Consider the following 19,477-nt stretch of genomic DNA (forward strand, 5'->3'; position numbering starts at 1 on the left):
GAATGATCTTTCAATCAACATTTGAATGATTTGATTCTGATGTTGTTCGTATTTTGAAACTCAAACAAATATGCATGATAGGAAATTTTTCCAGCCGAACTCTTCCTTTTCCTAAATATAATATTCAATTTCGATGAACCCGCTCTTACCATAATTATGGATATTACAATGAGAAGCAACCGACCCCTATTTTTTATTTATTTTTCCCTCTTGACTGTTCAAAGAGGAAGTACTGCTATTTCCCCATTATATTCTAGTCTAATACCACTGTCACTGTGGCCCATAGAATAAAATAGGTGGATGTATATGGAACAACCATAATAATTAAATTATTGTTCACCAAAACAAAACTCTTTTTTATGCATATGGAACTCAACCCAATTTTGTTACGTTAGACTAGTTACAAGTCTAGTAAGTATGTATTCATCATACATATCATAACATAACATTTCGGAATACATAACATAATTTTTATTTTTAGACCCAATATTTCGTTGAATTGATAAGTTAGATACAAACGGATGTAAATTATCTCTCTTTTTTGCAATCGATTTTTATCCTTCCTCTTTTATCTTCTTCCTCTTTGATTTCTTCATCCGAAGTTCTTCCTCGCCGACGAGATGAAAGCGACAGTCCAACGGGAGGTAAGATTTTTTATTTAATGCTACCGCTACATGATTTTTCATGTTTTTCTCATCATAGTCATTTTAATATTTTTAACGACATTATGTAACTAGTAGTGGAAGAGTTTTTTTATCTGACGATAACTAATTTTATTTTTTTGTTTTTTCATAGGTGAAGATTTTGCTCATGCAAGGACGTATATTATTTTCTAGCATGAAGAGAAACAACTATAGTTTGTAAATTTATAATGGATTTATAGTTTTTATTTGGGTGATTGTAAATTGATAGTGATATTTCATTTAATTTTGTTGTGTTTGATTATTGTATGGAGTTTATTCATAATTTTATGCAGTGTATGGAGTGCTTAGACTATTTTATGGAGTGTATGGAGTGTATAAACAACTTCATGGAGTGTTTATGGAATGTATAGACACTTTTATGGAGTGTTTATGCAAGTATTATGTATACAGATTATGCCCAATTTTAAGTAGAGGTCATGCCAAATTTTATATGGGTATTATATAAATAGATTATGCCCAATTTTAAGTAGAGGACATGCCCAATCTTATACATGTATTATATATATATATATATATAGGTTATGACCAATTTTATGTAGAGGTGATGCCCAATTTTATGTAAAATGTATGCATAATTTTATATACAATTTATTTGATATATATTTTTTGAAAAGTTTTAAATGTATGTTGAAGTTTGAGCTCGGCTCGAACTCGGTTAAAATTTTTGAGCTCAAGCTCGATAAAAATTTTAGGCTCAAGCTTGAGTTCAAAATATTTAAATCACACTCAGCTCGAACATAAGCAGGTTCGGGCTTGGCTTGGTTCGATGCCTGATATCTAACTCGACTTTACTCGGTTACTCACCTCAGTCTGATTGGGTCTCTTGGCTCCGGCTTATTTATTATGTTGAATTATTGTTAGCACATTACTTGTGCACAACTTCCTTATTCAAGGATGGACTCACCGCAGATTATTTCATGTGTCCTTCTTACTCTTAAGGACATCCATTATTTACCGGTTATTCATTGCTATACAACTGCACATTCAGTACGTGTTATTTGAGCATTGTCCCATTTCCACTGCTACTATAGTGTCTCTTTGATTAAGACATTATTTTTGAAGAAGAACTACTCGATTGCTTGTCTTGGGTTTATTATTTGTTGACTATTGTCGACATTGGTTATTCTGATGAAGATTTGAATTTCTTAGGAAAATAAAGCACATGGTGACCCCAACATCTAATCTTCCTTTGATTTCCTTTGCCCTCTTATTATTTCGGAGCATTTCTCCTATCGTTCTTTATTTGACTCTCACTAACCCCTTTGGTCAACCCTTTTGGAGCGTTGCATTGGTTGGTCCTCCTTATATATATGGGTGTTTTATAAGTTCTTTGAGACTTTTTACCCTTGGGTTGTTTATCGTCGACTTATGAATGATAGGCATTATCCACTTTTGTGATTATTATCACTATATTTGTTCAAAATCATTTGAGGTTGGTTTTGACTTATCACCCATTTATACCCTTTGAGAGTTTGTGCTTGGTGTCGTTCTTATCCTTGGGACACCAAGATGGAGGAGATTATTATTACGTCAATGTTATTTGTTTCAAGTTGGGATCATTGCCAATACCTCCAACTTGAGGGGAAGTATGAAAGATATGACGTAATTAGGGTGTCATCTATGTAATTAATTTATGTTTCTTGTCTCTTCTTTACTCTTACTAGGGTGAAGAATATTATTATAATATTATACTTTTATCATTTATAAATAGAGTTTTGGGGGAGGGTTTGTATTGAAAGTTAGGATTCCATGATGTATAATCAGGGTAGAAGAAGATTAAGGGCAGAGAAGAAGAAGAAGAGTATTGGAGAGAAGGTTTTAGGAGGAGAAAAGGAAGAGTAAAGAATTTGGAGAAAAGAGAAGGAAGATTAGGGTAATGGACTTGTCCAAACCCTCCCCCTTAAGTTGTATTTATAGATATCAAAAGTACTTATATTATAAGAATACCCTCTACTCAAGTGAGAATGAATAAGAGACATCAATCATAAATTAATAACATCAGTGCCACCCTAATTATATCATATCTTCCAACACCCCCCTTCAAGTTGGGAGGTAATGGCAATGATTTCATCTTGAACCAAATAACATAGATGTAGTACTAAGCTCCTCCATCACGGTGTCCCAACACCAGGCACCAACTCTCAAAGGGTAAAAATGGGTGATAAATTATAAGTCGAATCCAACCTCAAAGAATTTTGACCAAATATAGTGATAATAATCACTAAAGTGGGTAATGCATGTCATTTACAAGACGACAATAAAAGACCCAAGGGTACCAATAAAAAGTAGTGTGGGTGATGCCTGTCATTCACAAGACGGTGATAAAAGACCCACATTGTTTTAGATGATAACAAAACTTAATTCAGCAGATAACTTGCAAATCTAAAATATTTCAAATACTTCACATTCAAAGCATCTCAAGGTCTAAAGCATCAAAGCCAAAATGAAGACCTCAAACACAATTGAAGAACATCTCTTGAAGAAGCACCCATAAGGAAGAAGACAACGAGAAGATTCAAGATTAATCATCATAGACAAACATCTAAATTCAATCAATTTTGGTAAGAAAGTGTTAGGAATTAGACACCCTAATTCCTAACTAACGAGAGCAATAATAATAAATGCAGAAGAATGGAAGAACATGAAAAAGCACAACAAGAATTATACAGGTTCACCTAGGTAAGACTACATCATGTCTTCTTCCACTGCAATAATCCACTATGAAGATGAAATACTTTATAAAAGAAAGTGCACACTTACAGGTGTTTCTCTCTAACCTCTCAGACTACAACTTGAGATGCTCATCGGATTAAGATGTTTCACCCTAATAGCGGTGCCTCTCAATTATAAAGAGAAAATTAGGGTAACCGCGACACAAGAGTAAAATTCACAAACTGCCCTTAATGAAACAATGGTTAATATATTGTGAACCAATTCATTCATTTGAACAGTGTCTAAACTAAAGTGGGTGAATCAAGATTCCCAGTGAAATTCTGGTTCATCCACTTGAACTCGTCAGGAGTTAAAAAAAAATTATCCCGATGCTCCTGAATTTTTTCCATTCTTCTCCCTTCTCCCTCTTGCACTCGCACTCGCTCTCCCTCTCCCTTCTCACTCTCGCTCTTGGCCTGCAGCAGCGCTACCTCTCCGCATGTGAAGTCATCTCCAGCCTTCCTCCCCTCTACATAGTCTCCAACCTTCCTCCCCTCTAGCCTCTACCTCTCCTTTTCCCCTTTCTCTCACTTTTCACTCTCTTTTCCCCTGAAAATCCTCTTGATTTCCTTCGATTTCCCCCATTTCGATGTCGATTTATCTAATTATACTTCGATTTCCCTTAAATTTCCCCATTCGACTTCAATTCCCCCATTGGGCTTCAATTTTCCCCAAACTTCATAAGGTAACCCTAACCCTTAATTTACTTGTGTATTTAATTTAATTTAATTTTTGTGTGCAATATCTGTATTGATTGGGTAGTTGTTGTATAATTTTGGGATTTAGGGTTAGGGTTTATTGTATTTAGGGTTTAATTTTATGTGTAGTAAAAGAAGAAGAGTTGTCGAGAGAAGGTTTTAGGCGGAGAAGAGGAAGAATGAAAATTTTGGAGAAAATAGGAGGAAGATTAGGTTAATGGACTTGTCCAAACCCTCCCCCTTCAGTTGTATTTATAGATATCAAAAGTACTAATATTATAAGAATACCCTTCACCCTAGTAAGAGTAAATAAGAGACATAAATCATAAACTAATTACATCAGTTCCACCCAAATGACATCATATCTTCCAACATTTTGGACACAAGTCCATAACCTCATTTGTTCTCCCTTTTTTCCCCAACGTGTGTTTTCTTCTTTCTCCATGAAGTAATCCATGGAGTCCTGAAAATCAACAACCATGAGAGATTTAACCCTTAGAGACCCATTTAAAGTTGGTTTCCTTTGGGATAACATTTAAGGTGCAAAGTGATTTGGGCTTCCTAATTTATTTTTTCCAAATTAGACTTTATCATCATCAAAGACGGGGGATTTTTGATTGTAGGTTGACTCCCACATTTCTTTCGATCTAAAAAAATATTTAAACATCTGCTACCTACAATCGATATCTGCCACTTTCTCGAGAATTAGGCCAAGAAAAAAATTTCCTACCGAAAAGAACAATGAACGGAATTTTTCATTGCCCTTAGGAGTTGATCGATTTTCTAAGCTAGGTAGCGAATTAGGCATGAACAATCTTTATTGACTATCCAACTCAAGATTAGACTATTTTTGGGTATCCCATTTAAAGCCTAGGATGAACACTTACATGTATAGCCTTAACATCCTATTAGGCCCACATACTTTGATACTAGATGATACTTTCAAACAATTAAACATTTAGCAATTGGTATCAAATGTGTTAGATGATGTTTTTATATCCAACAACTGGTAAGATAAAACAATACCAATACTTTAACAATTGGAACGTCTACATAACAATCTATTCAATCTAGATAGAAAGGGCCGACTAGAGCTAGAATCTAACTAATCTCATGGGAAGATTGTTATTGTAAAAAACGTGTATTGAGCTACATATGGCTTAAAGAAAGCTAAAATCTCTTTGTGTAAATTCTAGCTATTAAAGTTTAAAATTAATGGAATTTCTCAAGCTAGGGTTCTTGGGCAGTGAATACCATTAAGGGAACATTAATAACAAAACTTCTCTTTGTGTTATGGTGTTTGAATGTTTTGTTGACCATAAGTGGGCTCCCATATTGCTTTTGATGATAACAAAACTTAATTGATCTAACAATTTGAAAATCTAAATATTTTAGATACTTCACCTTCAAGACTAAAAACATCTCATGGTCTAAAGCTTCAAGCCAAAACTCAAGATCTCGAACACAATTGAAGAACGTTTCTTGAAGAAGCACCTAAAAGGAAAAAGTCGTTGAGAAGATTAGAGTTCAAGTATAATAGACAAATGTTTAAACTCAATCACTTTTTTAAGAGAGCATTATAAACTCACTTTCCTGAAGTACATATGTGGAATCAGAGCTTTAGGTTATATTTTGCACTTAAAACATGTTTAGAATCATCATGAATATCATTTAAGATACGCTAGAGCACTTAGAGAAAACCATTCACATGTTTTAAAAGTCTATACTTTTGAACTAGCATTGGAATGATCAATCAACCACTGGTAATGATCGATCATCCAAAACTGTGCTAACCTGATAACATAAAGCATGATTGATCAACCATAGTCAATTAACTGATCATCCAAGACATGCCTATTTCATGCTATAATTCATGATCAATCATCTCTGCCCAAGCAACCTAATTTCTCATTGAATAATTGATCATCCTACCTGATTGATCGATCAGTCAGAACCCTGTTAGTAGAGGACTTAAAGCATCATCGGTCATAAAAAATACACTGATTGATCACACTTGTAATACATTCTGGATAATCGATGAAGCCTTTGCAAGATGATCAATCATGCCTACTGCCAATGTGCAAAAAAGATTTCTAAGCATGATATAGGCCATGACTTAAGTGTCTAAAAGTTTTAAAAATATTTACATATAATTAAAAACATATTTTTGCATATCAAAGTTTTAAGTGAAGTTTATAGTTTTTGAAAGCTTATGTTATAATTTTAAAACCTTTCTAAAACATGTATATAATATTTTAAGTATGGTTGTGAAAATATGAATTTGTTAAAACTCCAATATATATGTGTACTTAATAATAGGAGTTTGGTTGGTTATTATCGTGTATGGCTAGAGTTTTTGAGGTTTTTGTAATGATGCTTGAAATTTTAGTCTTCAAATCTTTTCTCATCTTCGTTGTGTAAGTTCCTCACAACAACAATCTTCAATGAGCTTTTGCTTTAGGCCTTGACTTAGCAACTTGATTGGTCATTCTTTTGTGTTAAACTTTTGCCATATACCTCATTATAATTGTATTGGAAGGCTTGTATCTAAAGTAAATTGATCTCATCATTAGTAACACTCTTTCAAGTTATCTATTTTATTATCATTAGAATAATAGAGACCAATATGATTTTACCATTGGTTTGGTAACAAGCTAGTATGGCTCAACATAGCAGCAAACTCAATTTGCCAACCTCTATACCTAAACCACAACAGTTGCTCTCAAATTCTTTGGGGAGTAAACGACCTTCTCTACTAAAGGCTTGACTCAAATTGCACAAATTAGTTGCTTACAATGTAACCTAATGTAAATTTCCTCCCAATAGACTAATTTGACAATCCAAATACAAACAAATAGGTACGCCATTCACAAGTACCTTCTGATATAATCAATAGCTTAAACAAGCCCTTAATTATTTGATTGGAAAATATAGGCAACTTGGGATAGTCCTTAATTATTTGATTTGATAATGTTGGGGAATACACACAAAATAGCTCAATGTAATGGTTGATTTTAAAGAATAGCCCACAAGTAGTAATCTAAACTTTAATGAATAATTTCAAGGGCTATGGTACTAGTTGAGTGTGCTTGACTAAGTATAATCAATATATCTAAAAGTATGAGTTTGTAAATACTTGAATTTAAAATCTTATCTTCAAATCTTAATGTTTTGTAAAACCCTTTTTCAAATTACCCAATAAATCAACATATAAACATGTAAGACATGATTTAAAAATAAAGAAGGTTTTTAATATAGATTTTGAGTGGTAGTAAATCCCACAATTAGACACAATATAATGGCTGAATAAAATATGATCTTAAAAATACATGGCACATGTTCAACAAATTGAGTTCCAAGTTTCCAATCAAGATTTAAAAGATAAGCACTAAGATACTTAGCTCAATGGAGAAAACTTCCAAACTTTTCTTCCTTTCAAGGCTTGGAGGAGCCTAAAACTTCTCAAAACAAGTTTGAGGCTTGGGAGACTAGATTTTCACTATAGGGAGAGAAAGAGTTTGTTTGGCGTGAGTTTGGGTTGAATAGCACAAATCCCAACATTCAAAAAATTAGATGTTATGAATGGATAAAGTTGTTTTTGGCATTTAAAAAAAAGGTAAAAATCAGCTCCAAAAATATAAAAAAATAACTTATAAATCTTATTTTGAACATGTTTGTATGTCACTTACAAAATTTGGAGACCTATAGGCCTCTAAATCTTTCTCTGACATTCTGAAAAGTTGACTTTTTGTAGGAAGGGTTTGAATCATGTGCCATGGATTCGAATCCATTTTTTTCCAACAGTATGATTTTGCAGTTGAGTCCTCCATGGGTTTGACTCCTTTACTAAAGTTCCTACAATGGTCAAATCCATTCTTTGTGCCAAAACTTTCTACAAGCTAAGTTCCCATCCTTTTTTTTCACCCAAATAGGGTTGAATCCACTCATAGCTTCTTCATTATAGGTTTTGAATCCACTTTTAATTCTAAAATCTTTTGTAATTAAGGCTTGTTTTCTTTCCTACTTTCCAAAAGGGTCCTACTTCTGATACTTGGGTTCAAACCCTCCCATGAATTCTACTCCTTCTAGGTGGGTCCTTTATGCATGGGTTTGACTCCTTTAGGCTTTGACACTTCATTTGATATGTCTTCCTTTACACGTTTTATTATGAAGAAAGAGAAGAAATTTTTGTTTTGCCCAAGTCTCCTATTTCTTTTCAAACTCTAATGCAAGTCTCTACCAATATAAATGAGCATCTCCTTCTTATTTTCTTTAAATTTAGAAAGTCGTTTTGAAAGTATGAATGTTGCATTGTGTACCTCCTTTTGTCTAAAACTTCTAAATATAAAGAGTCAGTTTTGGAAGTATGAATGCTAAATTGTGCGCCTCATTCTATTGGAAGTATGAATATTGCTACTTTTTACTTGCATCTTTGAGTTCCTCTAGTATTTCTTCAATTTATTATTATATTAATCACTTTAGAGTCATTTCCTTTTATTATTTTATATTTTTATGTCCTTTTGATCCTCAGCGTGAACGAGAATAGTAGAAAAATAAACACAAAAAAAGAAGTATTTAATGGTGTTTGGTATAGTCTATACCGAAGAATTTCATGTATTGTGGTATAAATTTAATGTGACCAAAAATATCCAAGGGGAGAATTTAAAGACGAAGATTGAGCATCTTTAAAGAATATGGAGACCAATTTTTTTTTTTCAATAAACTGAAATTTGTCACTCCAACTTGAGAGGGAGTATTGAATAGTAAATATAAAAAATTCTTACAAAGCTCTCACATAAAGAAATCTCATAATAAAACAATCAACATAACAAAATCTTATGACCAAGGAAGTCTTTAAGTGTTATTAATCTTTCTATTTATGTTATAATTACAAATATTTTTTTAATATAAAGAGATATACTTTGAATATAACTAAAATAATGATAATATTAGATTTTAAATATTTTCTCTATTATAAATAAAAAAAATATCTTACTCAATTTAACAACATCAATTAATTATTTTCTTCTCTTAAAATTCCAATACAACAATAGCAACTTAGATGTCACAACCACATACTAAAGAGTTTAATACATAGTATTGAGCTTGTGACAATATTAAGCTTAAAATAAATAATTAATTAATATACATTAAAGTGGTTAAGAGGCCTCTCCCCTCCCTCTAATTGTCTATCCACAGGCGCACTTTAGCCAAGAAGAGCCTATCCTCTTTGAGTTCCAAATTGCTTTAGCAAATTATCTGATCCTAAATCAAATTAAGTACGCGACCAGTACATGCTAACGGTGGGTAATTTCATTTGCCCAGCTTTACGCAGCTGCTACTAATGGACGTTCTTCAAGCTCTGTCAGTTTCTTTCGTTATCGTTTCTACTGTACATAGCACAAACAAATCCACTTCAGCAACTGTTCAAATTTACTGCTCAAAAACCCATAAAGTACAAAGAAGATGTGTTCGGCCAGAAAGAAATCTGGCTGGACAAAATCTTCAATCTCCCTCCGTCGCCTCTCATATCATCAGTCAAACTGGCATCTCCGGGTTTTGTGTGCAGCTATTAACAATGGACAAAAACAGCACAACATCATTCCGCAATGGGCATCATCACTACCACCAGAACCCAAATCGAGCCACTGTGCATGCATGTTACAGTTCTATGACAGTAACCCGAATTAAGGGAAAGAAGAAGAAGAAGAAAGAAGAAAAACCCAGATGATTCTGAACAAAAAGAAGCAAAGCAAAAACTTTCCGGTAAAAATTTTACACGAGTTCTCTGCTTTTCTGTATCGTTTCTTGTTTACTTCTATTACGATTCACGTAAGGAGAGAGGTTGAAGAGGCCGGTAAGGAAGCACGATATTTAGCTGTTTGAGGAGTGGCTTCCCATGGCGGGGGACCAGAAATCGGCGCCATTGCTGTTCGCCACGTTCACGGTGGAAGCGACGGGGACCAAGCAGAGGCCTCGACTCCTGAGTTCGTACCTGTGTTCGTCGTCGTTTCCTGCTCCCTGAAAAGTTGGATAAAAGAGAGTTATGAAGGAAAACATCAGAAGCCCAGAGAGCTGAGAGAGGGCGCGAGAGTAAAAGACAGAAGAGGAAAGTCGTCCCACCGGCAATAAACCAGAGGATGGCAGCCGTTGCAGGTACGGAGAGCTCAGTACCTTAGAGGAGGCAAGAATAGTAGACAAATGGTTAAAAGAATCATTTCGGCGGATGGAAATTGGATTCGAAAGATCAGAAAAACAGAAAATAGTCTGAATGAATTCTGAATCTCTTTCTTTTTTAATGCTCTGATAAGTAATACCTGAACCTGTTCGTGGAGAAATCTAATGTATCCCGTTGCTTCGTGAAGAACGGAAGCTGTGTCAGTCTGCACCAGTCAAAGTCAAACAGAAACAGAGTCCCAGGCGTTATTGAACAGAGCACAGACAACCAATCTTTGTTTAAACTTTAAAAAGAAGACAGAAAAGCCAAATGCTTTTCAGTTTTTAATAAAATTTAATAAAAAAATCCGTTTTTGGATTTTTCGATTCTTCGTCCAAACCTAACCTTGCCGAAGGGAGAAACCAGCTGCTGCAGCGCGGTAATTCTTTCTCCGATCTTCTCTTTCCTGACCTGTCAAATACATGCAGAAGCCAAAGAAAGAGCTTCGAGAATTAGAAGAAAGGGTATTGGACACAAATCAAAACAGGGGAGAAGATCTTCTTTATTTTCTTGGTTGCTTCACATTTTGCTATACAGACCTTTGGGGGTTCACTTTTGGGCTTTTTATTCGTTTTCCGACACTCGGAGATGGTGCCTGAGACCGAAACTGTAGCAGCTTCCGACGCGCATCGTCTCTTCTGTTCCACCTTGCCATCATCCCCTTTCTCTCGTTTCTACTCATTAAAAGTACAACGCATTAACCCAAGCATTTCGACTGCATGCAGTAAAATTTCTCAACCTATTAATCCACTTCAACTCACCCTCAACTGGGAGAAACTTCTCCCACTGCTCGACGAAGTCGACGATGAATCGCTGCCCGTAACTCCAGATTTCTGCGGCGCAACGCCTGTTTCCGGCAAAACCATCTCGTTCCCGCTCCTCCCGTGACCAAAACTCAACAAACTATGCGGGTCCTCGGCTGAGAAAGAAGAAGTATACATAAAATCTTCCGCCATTTCAAACCCCAAGTCGCCGGACTCTAACAGCTGCACAAACCCCCCGTCCCCGGCGAAGTCCTCTCGCGTCGCCATTAAACCACTCAAACCCAGAAAACCGAAAAAAAAAAAAAAACAGATGATCAGAAACTACAATCCCCGCTACTTTTTCTCTTTTGATCTTGCAAAAACACCGTAACGAGCGGCGCTGTCGGCCAGAGGACAAAAAAACGAAACCCCGGTGATCACCTGAAAGCGAAGAGTGACCGAGAAAGAGAAGGTTCTGGCAGAAAATGGGGAGGCGGAGTCGCGAGAAACTTTAGTTTTGTTTGGCCTTTTTGTCTTCCGCAATTGATTCGCTCGCGTGTCCTCTCACTTCTGGTTTTCCACACGGCCACCGAAGCGACCAGACCCAGTTTCGGTTTTTGAAGGCGGTTTCCGGTTTCATGTGCTCGGTAGGCCCCACTCCTGCTCCCAGACAAAAATGGGACGCATGCGGAGAGAATAACCGGGTCAGTGGGTCCAAGATATCGGACTAACAATGACGCCAAAGATCCGACTACAAATTTAGAAACCGAATCGGGCAGTGAATCTTCGGTTTCGGGAACGGAATCTTTGGTGGAAAGAAGGGAATGAGATGTCTAGGCTTTGACTCAACGTGTTTAAGGCCATGCAATGTTGCTAAACTCATAATTTGACAGGATTAAAAAAACCACAATTGGTTAGATATACCACGTGGCCAATTCATTAAATATTTAATTGAATAATATATGACTAAAATAATGTAATTTTACAAGTTATATGGTATAATAAAAAAAATATTACAACAATAAATAAATAATTTATAAAATAAAAAGGGAATTTTTGTCATAAAATTTGAAATTGTAGAATATTTATAAAAAAATTAATTATTTTATTTTTCTTACTCGACTGGAAATGAGAGTAGTGGTTTTAGATAATTGTAGCTAATTGTACCAAAAGTTAATATCATGAACTTAATACACAAATTAGCGGCTTTACTTCTATTAGACACGAGCTAAAGAGAGAGTTGTTGTGGCAAAGCATCGAAACAACGACAAAAGTTTCATAATTTTGAAGATAGATTGAAAAAGGGAACTCTTGAATCTTATTATAGTTAGAAGGATATGATTCTCAAGATTCACTCCCCATATATCAAAATTATGTCTCCTAAAAACACTCTATGTGTTTCTACCTGCTTAAGAATTGTCATGAACTTTGATATGCTTTGGATGCTTCTAACTATTTAAGAGGCTTTTTTTTATTTTTTTCTTTATCATTGTTGATGTACAAAACGATCTGCTTCACCAAGAAGTAAGACATCAAGTGATGTGAGGTCTTATCTTTGATTTAATCCTCTAATTCCATCTCCACATACGAAATTGATTTGAACTTTGAATGATCTAATTGATGAACTGTAGCCTTCCTTGGTTGACTAACTTCAATAATAATTGTGGCACAATAATGGCAAAAGATAGTTGTTTGTTGCTATTTTTTTATTAAATCTCTTCTAGCACAATTAGGATTCTATAAAGAACGCCTTATGGAACTCTATTGTGATAATCAAGCAATAATCCACATTGTCTCCAACCCAGTTTTTCATGAGAGAACTAAGCATATCAAGGTGGAGTGTCACTTTGTAAGAAAAAAAGTTGCAAGCAGGAATCATAAGCCTTAAACATGTCTTAACTCATAGACAACTTGATGATATGTTCATGAAGTCAACTTCAAAATTCTCTCCATTGCATGTACCAAGCTGGGGATAAACGATGGTTTTTCACCACCATCTTGAGGGGGAGTATTGAAAGACATAGACAAGCTTAGGTGGCATAATTGTAAATATCTTATGTTTTTTTTTTGTCTCTTCATCACTCTCTCCTCTCTCCTAGTCTGCCTTTTCCTCTTCTTCTTCTTTTTCTTCTTCTTCTTATATCCACACTGCCTCTCCCATTCTTTTGTAAGAATTCACTGAGTCTTTCTTACCAAGCCCTCGGAGCTTGCTTCAAACTGTATAAGGCATTGTGCAACTTATGTACATGGTTTGGCTTGCTCATGTCTTCCTTTGAGTTATTATATATATACTTCTTCTTGTATGTATCCATTTAACAATGCACTTTAACATCTATTTGGTACAACTTGAAGCGATAATGACAAAGATAGCTAGTAAGATTGTAATTGCCTCTAATCATGCCACAAGTGCTTACGTTTTTTCATTCTTCTTGGTTATTCATTTGACAACTAACCTAGCTTTATTTTCCACAACTTTATTTTATTTATCAGCTTTGTTCCTAAAAGCTCATTTAGTTCCTATCACTTATTGATCTTGAGGTTTAGGTACTAGAGTTCAAATTTGATTCCTTTCAAATAGATGAAGCTCTTCTTGCATTGATCATGATCCAAAAATATCTTTTTCAGCCTCTTTAAAGCACTTGGGCTCATATTGAGAAACAAAGTCACATGAATTCATGAGTTGTTATTCTAGTTACAATTTTCCTTTGGGGGGTCACCAATTATTAGATCTAAAAGGTGATTAGCCATGAATCTGTAATTTTTTTGGCTCCGTAGGAGGTTCATCTTGGTTTTTGGGTTCTCTTCAAGATTTTGATCTTGAGATCAAGAACCCGGTGATGGATCAAGAGGGGCCTTTTCTTTATCATTGAAAATTGGAGTTGGTGTGGCACTTGTTGAATCTAACTCATCAAATTCAACATGTACCAACTCTGTGACTCTCATAGACGTTTGGTTATAAATTCTATAAGTTATGCTATGAGATGAATACCCTAGGATTATAACTTTATCACCCTAAAGTCAAACTTCCCTAACTTTTCCTTTGGTTCTCTTAATATATATACTTTACATCTAAAGGTTCTAAAATAAGTTATGTTGGGAAGGGTGCCCATATACAACTCACAAGAAGTTTTGTTAAGAAGGGACCTAATCCTAGATTGGTTCACGATATAGCACGTATTTAAAACTTCAGCCCAAAATCTCTGAAGCAAGTCATATACATGTAACATAACTCTTGTCATTTCAATCAAAATCCTATTCTTCCTCTCAATAACACCATTTTGTTGAGGAGTTCAAGAAGCTAAGCGTGTAGGATCAATACCATGTTGAGTACAATAGTTCTCGAAATGAGTTCTCAAATTCTCCTCCATTAACTCCTAATTTTAATAATGTTATAACCTTGCTCCTTTTGGACTTTTTTACATAGTTCGATAAAGGTTGGAAATGTATCATCCTTGTTGGCTAAGAAATCTACCCATATAAACGTAGAGTAGTCATCTACAACCACAAGGGTGAGACGCTTTTTGCTCAAACTCAAGATACGAGAAGGTCTAACTAAATCCATGTGAATTAGTTGAATAGGTCTAGTAGTAGAGATTTGAATGAGTTTTTGTATTTTTCTCTAAGTTCGCAAGCATCTCAAAGTTTTTATCTTACAAACTTTTGATTAGTAGTCCTCTCACTAGGTTTTTCCTTGCTAACTTATTCAAAGAGTCTATTCCTATATGTCATAACCTCTTATGTAATAACCAAGATTCATCTATTTTTCCACCCAAACAAATTGCACTTGTAGAGGGTAAGTCAATAATGTTTACCACATAGAGATTTTTTCTATGTCCCTCTAATAAGGTTTCATCATTTTCATTCTTTACTAAGCATTTGTCCTTTTCAAATGACATTTTGTTTCTTTTATCACAAAATTGACTAATGCCAAGTAAATCATGAATCAACCTTCAACAAAATAGACATCTTATATGAAAGAGATAGAGGTACCTATTTTTTCAATTCATTTGATGGTACATTTACTATTATCTCCAAATGTAACATGACCTCCATCTTTCGGTGTAAGTTCTAAAAATGTCTTCTTATCAATGGTCATGTGCCTTGTTGAATTTATGGAAAAGATAAATACTTCATTGACTTATTATAATCAAAGTACATGAACTCTATTTATAATAGAGGAAAGTAGTAGAGTCAAACATCAATTAAACTACCTTTAACCCAATTACACTCAAACTCTAACACTTAAAGATAAGTCCTAGCATAATTAAATAACCTAATATAAATAGAAGACTCATATAACGAAAACACCTTTAAACTGAAACTCTTTTGTGAGACCTCCTTCCATAATAATTGTGGCTATGTAAGACTTCTTCTTGTGTAAGATTTCTTATTGTGTAAGACTCATAATGCCAGCTCGTGTGATAATGGTGGCTCCATATCTTATGGGCTTGGGCCCATCTTCCAACACACTTGGATATGTGAGTCTTCCTTGGTCGTGGGGGCTTGGGCCCATCTTCCAACACTCTCCCTCAATTTGGGGGTGAGAAAACATCATGAACTCCTAGCTTACTGCAAATGATGTATAGAATCTTCTCGTATAAAATGACAGTCCTCCATATCTTCCAACACTCCCCCTCACGTTGGTGCTTTCTTCCATGAGGCCTTGCTGGCATACGATAAGCAAGAGTAAAATCACTCCAAGCCGTATGACATTGATCCATACTCCAGCCATAACCCATGTTGGATATAAGGTACACTCCTATCATTCGCAAGTAGTGGCACTCCTATCTTTCGTAGGTAGTGGGTCTATACACAGTGTTCAGAAGTGTAGTAAAACTCCTTTATCACCTTGTCCCTCCACAGGACAACAACTCTCAAGTGGAAGGAGTAATAAATACCAATTAAGGGGGGTAACATATATGTAGTAATAATCTCCTCCATCACGGTGTCCCAAGACTCTCAAACGTGATAAGTGGGTAATGCATGTCATTCACAAGATGACGATAAAAGACCCACAGATATATATATAAGTCTCAATGGACTTAAAACACCCATAAGTATATATGTATCAACTTAAACTCCCAACCGAAGGAACACGCAAAAGGTTGGCCCAAAGATGTATGTGAGAGTCAAATAAAGGATGGTAAGAGTAAGGTTGTCAAATAACCAACAGGTAATGGGTAAACAGGAAGATGAGATGCTAAGGCCACCACTTCTTCAATAATATTGTCTTATCCAAAGAGACACAATAGTTGTAGTTGAAATGGGTCTGAGCCCATATAACACGAACCAAAATAATAAAAATCATTGTAAAAGGACCCATGAAATAATCCGATGCGAGTATCTGCACCAAATAATATATTGACTAAGGAATATGTTGTGAATACCTCAAAATAATAATCTAGCCTGAGAAATAGAATCGAGTCGAGCCGAGTCAGGTATCAACAATAATTACCACAATTATTATTGCAAGTCAGGATTTTTGGTCTTCAATTTTCTTTGCTTTCTTAGATGCAAAAGCTTCATCTTTGTGTTGCCCCTATTCTTGAATATTTTCGTCACATTAAAATTACCACAACATATAAAATATCTCTTTCGTGTACTTCTTCTACTTCTCCCCCTCAAACTGGGAGGTAATGGCAGTGATCCCAGCTTGAACCAAATAACATGATAGTGGGAATCAAAGGAAGATAAAACGATGGGGCCACACTGTTCTTTATTCAAATCTTCATCAGGATAACCAATGCTGACAATATATAGCAACCAATGAGTCCTTTCATAATAATATCTCAGTCAAAGAAACACAATAGCAGCAACAAAAAAGGGCCAATGCTCAAATAACATGTACCAAATTTGCAGTAGTATCGTAATAGATAACCAGTAAATAATGAAAGTCCTTAAGAGTAATAAGGATACATTAAATAATTCCGCTTAAATTCGGATTTTTCAATACAACAGGATACCAACATGACCTTTGATTTTTCCAAGATCAATATCTCCATTTAAAAAACTCGGATTGAGAATTGGTTGAGTAGGTAAGAAAATAAACTTACAGATCTTTCTTGTGATATATAATTCTCCATATAAAGTCTCGTTCTTGATAGCATAAAATAGCTCGGAAGTTGAAGCTTTCTGCTGTTGCTTGAGCCTCGTTTGCAATCTGACCTTTGCTAATTCAAATATCGATTTCTCTTTATAAATAACTCCGATTGGAAAAAATCGTCTTTCCATCAATATATAATTTTCAATATGAAAAGCTCAGTATGGATGTGAAAACGTAAAGCAAATAACGGGTATAGGGATAAAAAAAAGATAAATACGAACCTAAACTGTTTGAGATAATAAATCAGAAAAGATCACATTACCTCTGTGGGTTGACCGAGTCAACTCACAGAACCTGCTCTGATACCATGTTGAATTTATGGAAAAGAGAAATACTTCATTGACATATTATAATCAGAGTACATGAACCTCTATTTATAATAGAGAAAAGTAGTAGAGTTCAACTACAATTAAACTATCGTTATCCCAATTACACCCAAACTCTAATACTTAAAGATAAGTCATAGTATAATTAAATAAACCAATATAAATAAAATACTAACATGACTAAAACACCTTTAAACTGAAACTCTTCTGTGAGACCTCATCCATAATAGTTGTGGCTCTGTAAGACTTCTTCTTGTGTTAGACTCATAATGTCACCTCACATGATCATCATGGGTTCCACTAGCTCGTGTGATCATGGTGGATCCATGTCTTATGGGCTTAGGCCCATCTTCCAACATGCCTCAAACACCCAATATAAAAAATCGATATGTTCTATGGTGCCTTGGCTAGTAGACAAATCTCTAAAAAAATAAAATAAAAAATCATCCCTTAGAAATCCCATTCAAGTTGGGTCCCTTTGGGAAAACACTTGTTCCACTAGTAGTTTTAGGCATCCAAGTTTGTTTGTGCAGGGATTTATGGGTTACCACAACCCTCTCGGTTGTTTTGGCTACCCTCCTTTTCTTGATGCCATTAACATTCTTGATTTCACAAGTATGAGCTTAGTGTTCCAAATTGTTACAATATTGGCATTGAATATGAGGAATGAGAGTGAACTTTTGGTTTTGTTTCTTTTTTTTCTTCCCAAGTTCCTCCTAAGTGTGATCTTGAGTGATTAGACTTTGAGTTGTTGTTCTAGTTCGATGATTTCTTCTCAAAATCTAATCTATCATAAGAAAGTTTTCCTATCACACCATGTTGCCTTGAGGAATGAGCCATGTGACTTTCATTTGCTTCCTTCGAAGCAGTTAGTTCACTCTTGAGTTAGCAATCTCATGTTTTGTAGCATATTTTGTTTAGACTATGAATGGATTTTTCAAATAAAATTTCTAATCTATTTCATAGTCCTAATCATTTACTTCTGCCGAAAATCCTCATCTTCAAATGCCACGAGACCTACACCAATCTCTTCTACTTTGAAATGGCTGGATTAATCCTCAACTACATCCCTAGCAGACAACAAGACTTTATTCTTCTTGTTCTTGGGATCTTTGCTTGAGGATGAGGTTCTTCCTTCTAAACTTGGGCATTTATTTCTACTATCCATTGTTTTACCATACTCATCACAAACACTAGATTCCCTAAATGATTTTTCATTTTGGCCCTTGAATTGGCCTCTCCTAAAGTTTGCTTCCTATACATCTCTTAAAGATGTCTAGTAATGAAGCTCATTTCACCATAGCTTCCTTCACTAGACCTTTCTTCGGATTTGGCTTTGAGAGTAAGATTATACAGGTAGATTCTAGCTCTAGCTAGCTTTTTAATCTAGATTTCTTGTCTCTTGATCAACCTTGAGAGGAAAAAATGAAAATACAAAAATAAAAGAAAAATATACACCCTTGAAATTAGTAGAGACAATGTTCTCCTATAGATTTCCAAGTCTCTTACCTTTCATGCACAACAAATGAGTATCTGAAGAATGCATTGCTAGTATGCATGGAGAATTTCAGAGAGAGGAAATTTTTGCAAGATTGTAGCTCTTTTCTCTCAAAAATGGATTTATGAAGGAATTTTAAATAAAAACACTGTTTGAATGCAATAAATTTCCAATAAAATTTCTCACTTTTCTTTACATATTGGAGGGGTATTTATAAGTTTCCTTACCAAACTAGCCATTTTTTTCCCATTTTCAAAAAGTTGCAAAAAGTGTTGATTGATTAGTGAAAAGCTATGATTGATCGACCATGTATAATGGCTATATTTTTATGTTCCCAAGACTTGTTGATCTATTATGTCATTGATCAGTTGAATTCTCAACTTCTCAAAAATGATTGGTTGATTGACCATTCCAGTCATGTTGATTGATCATATTTTATGGGGTTGGCTATGTAGTGCTCAGGATGATCGATTATG

General features: G+C 34.9%; 1 protein-coding gene across 1 annotated transcript; it reads right to left on the reverse strand.

Annotated features, from left to right (window-relative positions):
- Positions 1 to 9,540: 9,540 nt before the first annotated feature.
- Positions 9,541 to 11,601, reverse strand: LOC137952053 (transcription factor bHLH113-like). The gene is made up of 6 exons (XM_068799121.1): positions 11,093 to 11,601; positions 10,871 to 11,005; positions 10,677 to 10,742; positions 10,432 to 10,497; positions 10,238 to 10,288; positions 9,541 to 10,135 (listed from the first exon to the last, which is right to left on the reverse strand). The coding sequence occupies exons 1-6, from the start codon at positions 11,360 to 11,362 to the stop codon at positions 9,989 to 9,991; spliced, it is 735 nt and encodes a 244-aa protein (XP_068655222.1). The 5' UTR covers positions 11,363 to 11,601; the 3' UTR covers positions 9,541 to 9,988.
- Between the last annotated feature and the right edge of the window lie 7,876 nt (positions 11,602 to 19,477).

The sequence above is a fragment of the Aristolochia californica genome, unplaced genomic scaffold (genome assembly GCF_029961685.1).
Source record: "Aristolochia californica isolate CCGP_79_NKW_82.1479 unplaced genomic scaffold, dmAriCali1.0.hap1 SCAF_15, whole genome shotgun sequence".
In the NCBI taxonomy this organism is placed as follows: Eukaryota; Viridiplantae; Streptophyta; class Magnoliopsida; order Piperales; family Aristolochiaceae; genus Aristolochia; species Aristolochia californica.

Coding starts and splice junctions, on each gene's coding strand:
- LOC137952053 (XM_068799121.1), bottom strand. CDS start 11,362: ATGGCGACGCGAGAGGACTTCGCCGGGGACGGGGGGTTTGTGCAGCTG. Junction 10,289..10,431: donor TTCTCCACGAACAGGTTCAG/GTATTACTTATC, acceptor GCCTCCTCTAAG/GTACTGAGCTCTCCGTACCT. Junction 10,136..10,237: donor CATCCTCTGGTTTATTGCCG/GTGGGACGACTT, acceptor CCAACTTTTCAG/GGAGCAGGAAACGACGACGA.